The sequence below is a fragment of the Symsagittifera roscoffensis genome, chromosome 8 (genome assembly GCF_963678635.1).
Source record: "Symsagittifera roscoffensis chromosome 8, txSymRosc1.1, whole genome shotgun sequence".
NCBI lineage: Eukaryota > Metazoa > Xenacoelomorpha > Acoela > Convolutidae > Symsagittifera > Symsagittifera roscoffensis.
In genome coordinates this window covers 20,084,820-20,094,088 of record NC_087069.1, presented here as the reverse complement: position 1 = coordinate 20,094,088, position 9,269 = coordinate 20,084,820, and the positions used below count along the sequence as shown (strand labels likewise).

The 9,269-nt window shown below is 35.1% G+C and overlaps 1 protein-coding gene across 1 annotated transcript; it reads left to right on the top strand.

The window, feature by feature from the left end:
* The first annotated feature begins 1,248 nt into the window (after positions 1 to 1,248).
* On the top strand, positions 1,249 to 5,467 carry LOC134853148 (GATA zinc finger domain-containing protein 7-like). The gene is made up of 2 exons (XM_063869100.1): positions 1,249 to 1,849; positions 3,251 to 5,467. The coding sequence occupies exon 2, from the start codon at positions 3,266 to 3,268 to the stop codon at positions 4,607 to 4,609; it is 1,344 nt and encodes a 447-aa protein (XP_063725170.1). The 5' UTR covers positions 1,249 to 1,849; positions 3,251 to 3,265; the 3' UTR covers positions 4,610 to 5,467.
* The last annotated feature ends 3,802 nt before the right edge of the window (positions 5,468 to 9,269 follow it).

Genomic DNA, 9,269 nt, shown 5'->3' with positions numbered 1-9,269 from the left:
TTGAAAGTAATATAGGTGAATTTTAACTTTTTTAGGAGTACGATAGTCTTTTTCTGAGCTAACTTTTGGAATTTTTGAGAACTAATAAGCTGGTTAAAGATAATTAGGAGCCTGGATAATCTACCTTTGATGACTGATTTTACCAGTTTGATATGAACTATCAAATTAATCACACTAAATATCATCTAACTAAAAACTAAATCTTTGCTGCTATTACGTGCATTTTAATTAGATAAAAAATCGTAGATCAATTTAGTTGAATTAAATTGGAACTTGTAATTTAGCGTGCTAGTGTTTTAAATTAGAAGAAAAATGTGCGAATTAAAAACATGTTTTATATTTTTGATATCAGAATTTGAATTTTATTTTAACTTGTTGCTAAGGCAACAACTTACTCGAAGTAATTGTGCGTTTATTACCTTGTGATGTGATGGATAAGTTTCTTGTGTGTAGTATAAATAACGGTGTTGGTTTATAGTACTGGTTATAAATATAAACCCACTGAGTTTGAATTGGTAGCGAATTCACTGTTTTCTGTGACGTTGTTCACTTACTCGAATACTCTTAATCATCACAATTCGAACGAACCTTCTAACACGTTATATTGTATCTATTTTACAATGGGACTTGATAACTTCCCCTTCGCTCAAGTTTCTAAGTTTGAATTAAGCAGAATTATATACAGATTTGACCCTAAAGGTTTCATTGAAGTGGGAAGTTTATAGGGCGTCTATCATTTACTCAAGAAAGGTGATTTAATTGACAAAATTGTGGATAATATCTTGCTGTCAATGTTCAGTGTTGGCGCAAAATTGTGATTCACGAAGTGGCTTTGGAAAAATTACCCATCATCATTATATAACCAGATTTTTCTTTGAATAGCAAGCGATTCAAATGCAATCTATTTAGTTTTCAGTCTGATATTTTGATGAAAAGTTAATTTATGTCGTATGATTTTTGTTTAGGTTGCCAAAATCAAAAGTCTTGAACTTGGTTAAAGCTCATTTTTTGTTTTAGCGATTTGACTTTTGAAGCTAAAAATACGCTATCCAATAGTGCAAGTGGAATTGGCGCAAAAAATAGCTCATCATTTTTTGTTTAGTAGTCGAAGAAATGCTTTTTTGCGTAATTTTTTTTCATTTGTTGCTTTCAATACTCAACGCTGAGTTCAAAATTGAGTGCTTTCTTCAAAAAATAAACGGTTTCTTTTTTGGTCTCATTTCCAGATAATTCAAATCAATCCTTTTTTAGAGCTGGATTTGAATCGGATTTCAAAACATGTGCATTTGTGTTTGTGTGCCGTTTGACACGTGGCATAACGTTACAAGTTGTGCTACTCTTAATAAACTGAACTATAAGTAGAATACTGAAATAGAATAGACTATACGATTATACCATCCAGTTTAGAAACTAAACATCCATTTTTTTCGTTATATACCAATCGATAGACACCACTTTGTTAATGCGTTATACTAAATTGTTGAAAAGGAATTAGTATGCCAACTAGACCAAAAAAGGCGAACATCTGAAGATGATAATAATTTTGAATTTTTCGTTCTTTTTGTCATTCTTTTGTCAATTCGTCTGTTCTTAAGAGTATGAATTAGAATAAATTATAGTTTGTATTTATCTATATTGATCAACGATGAAATGGAGTTGCCGTATAATCGGTAGATTTTGGAGGTTATTCTAACTTTTTTTTGTTTGAGTTGAATCGCAGACCAATTTTTTAGAAGACCAGGTAGTGGTTTGTTATCAATTATTGACGGATGTGTCAAGTTTAATCGTAGAGCTTGAGCTGATTTCATCCGGCACTGATAAATTATGCTTGTCAAATGTCGTATATCTGGTAAGTTTTTTTATCGTTTCTGTTTTGTTCTGATATAATATAATTAAGAGAACGAGAGGTTTAAACGTTGCCTTTTTTCGTCAAATCATCTATCAAAAACCAAGTTTTCAAGGTAAAAACATCAATATTTAAGAAGTATTAATGGCTCGTTTATTGATGAAAATTTTTAAACTGAATGAACAAAGCCACCTCGCTTACAGATATCTACTCGACTTCTTCAATGTGTATAGATCAACATGAAACCAAACCATAAGTGGCATTACAACCGTGCGTGTAATTTAATCTTTGACATGTAAGCTGTCTAACTTCAACTCGACTATATAATTCTATTCTGCTTAAATAACTAACTCAATGAATACTCTTAATTGTGAACTTGACTTGTCTATTCGAGTAATTCTGTTAGTTGCACTGATGTTATGTGCAGGTTTTTCTTCTATCAGGAGGGCCGAATTACGGACGATTTCCAACCAATCAACATCCTTGAAATTTTCCTAAACAGACATTTTTCGAGCTTATTTCCTACACTGTTTTAAATGCTGAAGTGTGATTGGCTGGCTAATCGACTTTTGTGCCCTGAGAGATTCCTCTATTATGTGTACCAAGATGATAATAATTTTTGTCTTCTTACGATCTAATTGAAATTGTAGTCTTAGATATACAGTTTTAGTCTCCTTTTAATTCAATTTTAATTTAAAGTGATTCATCTCGAACGAGAGTTATAAACGGTTACATTAAGTAATTTCATGGAAACTCCGGTTTTGCTAAAGAGCTGATATAAAAAATGTTAAAATTGATTAGCATCAAAGTTTCGACGTGTTTTTGGGTAAATTTCTTCAAATACTGATTTCGTTTTTAAAATGAATTTTCAGAATGGAACATTTTTGTTTCTGACAGTTTGACTTAGTTCAGTTTCAATAAAAAAATATCGGGAAAAATGTAACTGTTTATAACTTGTGTCTATTAGGTTCATTCGTTCTTTCATTATTGTGCTAGTTAGCAGTACTTCTAATCGATCAATGGAGTAAACATTGATCTTCCTCAACACGTGATCATCACATCCTGTGCATTTTAATCCCTTTAGGGTCTTTCGACCCGTTTATGATGACTCATACGCAGCCATGCTGAATGTTTCAGCCGCTGTTATATTTTTAATTTTACCTCAATTCATTAATATTTCCCGTGAAAGTCCTCTCTTAGATTTGCGACAAATTTATTTGAGACTAGTCAAGTTGAATAAATAAAAGGTTTTAGAAAACACATTTTCTCAACTATCGGTACAAAGTTCAAATTCCAAATACACTCGAGAACGAGAACTGAATCTTTGTTCACCCCAGTTCAAATCCACTTAGTATAGAAGAGTTATCTATGAAGCCTTTACTGACCTGATCATTAATATTTCAGTTAGTATAATATAATATGGAAGCCTGGTATTACGGGCGATCAACCTCAGTCGCCGGAGGTCAGGGTTCGAATCCCACACGTGGATGGAACGACCCACCCGACCTCTCAGCTTCACAATTCTCAACCGACAACAACGGACCTCACAACGGAAGCAGTAACAGTATTAACTCAGCGACCAGCGAAAATTCACCTGCTGTTAATCCTTTCAGAAGACAAACGCCAGGAGCGAAACCAAAAGTAGGTGCAAATTTGTCAGCGTCATCTTTCTCTATTTTCGACCCGACAAAAGCAGTCATGAATGCTATGACACCCCCGCCGACAATGTCATCAAACAATGGCTACCCCCTAATGACAAACAATGCTCCTACATCGAATGGGTTAGGAGGCATGAAAAACGGGAACCATTTTTTCACACCACCGCCGCCGTCTCAAACAAACGGTTCTACAAATCCCACGTCATATTACAGTCCGAACACGGTTATTACATCACCTCAACAATATGGAGTTATGTCATCGACCTACGGTGTTACATCACAGCCGCCCAACCATTACGTAACACCACCTCCTCCTTCCCAGAATTCATCGAATGGAAATTTCCATACTCAGAATGGATTAGCTCCTGGAGGTTATAGTATGCCTCCCCCGCTGCCTAGCAATGGGTTGTTGACCCCAAAAGGCTATTTGAGTAACGGATATTCGCATGAAAATTCACCGTTGCATCAAAGTGTTAGTCAACCTTGCTTCTCGTCATTTAATCGGGGTCAAAATGGGCTCTTAACACCTACAAGTAACGGTGATGGCATTTCACCGAATCAACACCAACAAGGGGGTTTTGTAGGCTCAATGAACAGTTCGGCTAATGGTGTTAAAACTTCAATTGATAGCCATACGGCTAATGGAACAGCAAACATAACAGGGGCACAAAACAAACAGAATAATGTTCAGAATGGCGTGGCATCAGAAAGCAGAAATGATTCTAATTCGAATGCTGGTGATTGCCTGAATGTTTTGAATTATATAATTGGAAATATGCGACCGAAAATGGACCCTTCAGATTTTGAGAGGCTCTGGGCTTCGGTGCAAAATGTTCTCGCAAATTGGGAAAGTCTGAGTCAAGAAACGAAATACAACTCGTCCGAGTTTATCAATGCACTAGGGAATACGAATGTAGGATACGCCAGAAATTGTCTGGAAAAAGTGAAAACTTGTGGAAATGCAAACTTGTCTGGACTTTTCGAGTACCTTCTTTCAGTTTACGAGTCATCAAATTCTACGAGTGCTATTAGCAGTAACAGCAGCGAAACCCAGTCGTTAAGAAGTGGGTTCGAATCCCAGCCAGTGCCTATGTTTTCGCTCTGAGCAAACATTACGTGGTGCTATTAGACGAAACTTCTGGAAGAATTTAACTGGAAAGTTTTGAAAGGAATTATTAGCAGAAATTACGTTCATTCATTGCCAAATAATGAATGGTGTTCATGTGAAGAGCACCTCCCGAATTGAATTTGTAATTAATTTCGAAAGAGGAGGAAAAAACTGTACAGAATATGAATGACGATGCAAGTTTAATACAACTAACTTGTTAAAAAGAACTTCATTGAAATTATAATATCGCAGAGCCGAAACTTCCAAAAATTATAAACGGTATCAGAAAAGCAGGATAAGTGATATTTTTTCTTAATGTCATTTTGTCCCGGGAAAAATGTCCAAATCTTTTTTCTTGTTGAGGCATGGAAATTATTTTTGAGCGATATAATTTTTAAGGCATGTGGTTGCTAAGTAATATTGGTTGAAACTCAGGACATTTTGAATTCATTTCCCGAGTCAAAGAATTTGAGTGCTAAAATATGGCCCTGAAGAGCATGTTCTGATTGAAACAATCAAATTATGCCACCTCACCGAGCACCTATAGATGATGTCGCAAAAACTTGTCGCGGGCAAAAGTCTTTTTCGGGCATAGTGCTTTTATACCTATATTTTCAAACGACTTGAATTTAAAGTAGTGTATATCGGCATTGCGGTATTAAAAAACTTTTAGCTAACAGACGATAAATTAAATAGCAAGTGAGTAAATAAATTAGCACTTGAAGCCATTACACTGGAAATATTAGATAAGTTTAAAGTTTTGAAATAATTAGTAGCTTTGCTCTCATTGTTGTTGGTGACAGGAATGTTTACGCAATTTATATTTGTAATAGCATGGAACAATATTTGAACTGCTGTTTTGAAACCGAAAATTGAGTCGCTGCGGAAATACAATCAGGGGTGGATCAAGGGTTTTCAGGAGAACACTTTGGGAAGGAAATTGCAACTATTTTCGACGTATCCTGCAGCCCACGTTGGCCTCTCTAGAAAACATTACATTTGATCGGTCGAAAATTGTCGTTATTACCAAATCTTTATGGGGTTGAATGTAGAACGTGAATCTGGTATGGAGTCTTCATGCGTTTTTAAAGACCATTAAATCACGGATGAATCAATTGAAGTCACCGAAATGGCTGCAGAATTGGTCATTAAACATGAATTTTACTGTATTTTTTTTTTCGATAATTTCACGAGGAGCATCATCAGAATTGATGCTTACAGAGATGTCAATTAATGCATTGAGGTTTAATGCGCTCAGGTGAGCTTGTTAGTGACGGAATCAGAAGAAGAAGCCCAGAAAGCAACAGGTTATTGAAGACTATTTTTAAGCAATTTCAAACCATAACGGAAGATCGCTGGCGAATTGAATTAGTTTTTGCTAAAGCAACTGAAGTATGGAAAGTTATTTTTTTCTTCGGGTGATAGTTAGGTGTACCATATCTACTAAACCGCCATTGTTCGCATGACTGACGTAGAAGTCCATCTAATGACTCTTAAGGAGACCCAAGAGTTAATTTTGAAACGTTGTTACTATTACAATTTTACATGCGACTTCGAGTCTAGCTTTGTTCGGTTTTTGAGGCTGTAGGGGCCCTGTTGGTCTATTTATACTAAAGTCAATTCGTTTTAGAGAAATTTTTCAAATGTGCCGATCACTGAAAGTGACTAGGAAATTTGTCTTCAGGAGGATTTAAAATTTTTTGAAATTTTTTTCTACTCAAAAAAAGTTATCACAAATAATCATGGCAATGAGTCGAGTGATATATCATATTAAAACCTTTTCAGTTCGTGATTGAAACGGCATTTAAAAACTAAATGTTTTCTTTTTGCTGAGAAAAATTTAAATAAAAGGCTTAAACTTTTAGTTCAAAGCTATAAAAAGGGATTCAAGCGGAAAATGTTAAGGCATTTTAAGCGGAAAGTCTTAGATCATATTTCACAATGTTTACACATGCGAGCTAGCAATCAAATTTTTGTACTTACGAATTCACTTTTTTCTAAGTGAAAATAAAAGTGTACACTGTAGTATGGCATGTATTTAATAACATTTTCTTGTCATCCGCTTTCAAAGTGGTTAGTGTTTGTATCTATTCAGGAGCAAATGGGAAGGTGGAAAGTTTTAAACATCGAGGTCACTGGTTCAAATTCGGCTCAGAAAACTTTTATTTTAGATATATTTCCTTTTTACGTTTTTGTCTTTTTAGAGCCGTTTTTGGAGGTTTATTGCTTGTGTCTGTGTAGAGGGGCTTCGCCTATATTTTCTATGCAGTTTAAGTCAATAAGACTGTTGTAGTTTACAAAAATATCTGTATTTTTCTTGTGTACTTACCTTTTTTCGAGCATTTTTTTTCTGATTTTTCACCGGCAATAGAAATGTCTGTCAATTTTTTTCGGTTTTTGATGGTCTATTGCTTGTTTCATTTGATTGAATTCTCAGACATTGTACGGTGAATTTTCATATTTGCTTTTGATTATTTGTTAAAACAAATTTATTTTTGAGCTCTATTATTATATCCTGTTCATGCATCCTGTTCATGATCTAATGTAATGGGCTCCTGAAGAAACGAAAGTTTTCATACAGACCCCTGCCCCTTAAAATATTTTACTGCACGTCGCTCGGCGTTTTGAAATGATTGTCATAAATAAATTGCGCAAAATTTATTCATAGGATGTTGACAGGTTAGTTAAGACTAGTGGGAAATAATAGTGGGAAATATGATTCAAGTGGGAAATAATAGCCGATACTTGACAAAATTGAGGCAAACCAACAGGCAAGAAATTTCTGTATTACTTGGACAGCAACCGGTAGTTCTTGTTTTTATAGCTTTTCCCAAAACGTGGAGAGAAAGTAAAATTGATTCATTCTATCATTTGCCACGGTTTTAGTGTTCTATTCTGTAAAAAAAAGTTGAAAACGCTGTTAATTTTTTGAAAGCTTTATTACCCTTGCAATAGCAAGAGTATTGCATTTGGGTACTAGACTTTTTTCCCGTAAATAACTTAAGGCAGAGAATGGTCACAATCGGAAATGTTAAAATTAGGTGCAGTTCTTAGTTCTAACTTCTTTGTGTCTTTGGCACACTTGGTCTGGAGGTAAAAAATACGCCTAGGACGGCAAAGGTCCTGGGTTCGAATTTGACAGGACCTTTTTTTTCAAATGGGAGATACTCTAAGTCACAACAAAATTGTCGGCTCACTATTTTTCCTCTTAAGTTTTTTCGTCTTAGTCGTCATATTGTATAATCGTTGTTTTATTTTTTTAGTTTTTTTAAACATTATAGTTGCTTTTAGTGTTCTGATTTAACTCTGATGTTGGTATTTTTATATCTTTTTTTTTCGCTGAGAACCTTTACTCTGCCCAAAGGATTTCGACCTATTTTTCATCAACTTACTGAAATATTTTCAATTCGGTTCAAGGAAACAAAACTTTTATGCTCACCTCTGGATCGCAAAAAATGCTAAAAATCTTAATAGAAATTCTACTTCAGTTTTTCATGACAACAATTTACTTTTCTTTCGTCTTGATATCTTTTGACCTATACTATATCGGTTTAATGGCCGACCATATTGCGTCTTTCGACGAGCGAAAAAAATTGTGCGTTCATGTCTGTGTTCTGAGAGTGAGGGAGACTTATTAACTTAAGTCTTGTTGGTTTTTTTTGGCCTACAGGATTTCTGTCAAGGTATTTTTCAGCTTTGTTACCGTTTGGTAAATTTTCTTCCGATGCTCATTTCACATTCCATTGTCTTAGCATGTTTTTTTTTAATTGAAAAACTAGCCGTATTTTTTAATAGGCCTAAATTTTTTGACTTTTTTGATTTGAAACAAAAATTTTTTGACATTTTAATTTTTTTTTGATTTTCTGACTAAACGACTTTCTTGTTTTCTATCGCCAGTGGTGCGAAGCTCAGTTTCGCGTCTGTATTTCAATCTAACATATCTTGAATGAGATTCAATTTCAGGAATATTCTGTACGAGCAAATATTACTTAGATGCACCGCTCATCGATATATTTGAGAAAAAGTGAAAGTCTATGTGAGGTGAGTGAAAATTAGATGATAGACACAGAGGAAGTTGTGATTTTTTCTTAAGTTCAAGCACTGGTAGTCTTCACTTTCTCAGTATATCACAGTTACATTTTTTACATTGGCTGCATTTTAGTCATATTCTCATTTATTGATTTGATAGACTTTTGAAATGACAGTCTCGTCAACATCCAGAAAACGGATGACACGGCAAAAGCTATCGCATCGATCTCGAAATTTTTATCACGCTGATCTCAGAATGTTTTTCTGACGACAACATTAATTAATTAATTAATTCTAGTTCCTGCGAATCGCAGAGGAGCTATCAGTAGGCCTTAACAGTCCTGTCGAGGATAGTCCATTTTTATTATCTCCCCACATTCCAAACAGTGTTATTTTGCTGAGTGAAGCTGTTTTTTGCGACTCAAGGCCGTTTTTTCGCGCCTAGAACTTTTCACGTGGTACCATTATTGCAGCCAAATTTGGTCAGGTTGTGGTAGACCTGAAGCTGGAGGTCAAGCGAGAGCTTGTCCTCACACACTATCATTGCCATGGCATGGGATCGAATACACGATCTGACGATTTCAAAGTGAACGCCTTACCACTGTGCTAAGTGCCTCCTAGCGCCGTC

Coding starts and splice junctions, on each gene's coding strand:
- LOC134853148 (XM_063869100.1), top strand. CDS start 3,266: ATGGAAGCCTGGTATTACGGGCGATCAACCTCAGTCGCCGGAGGTCAG.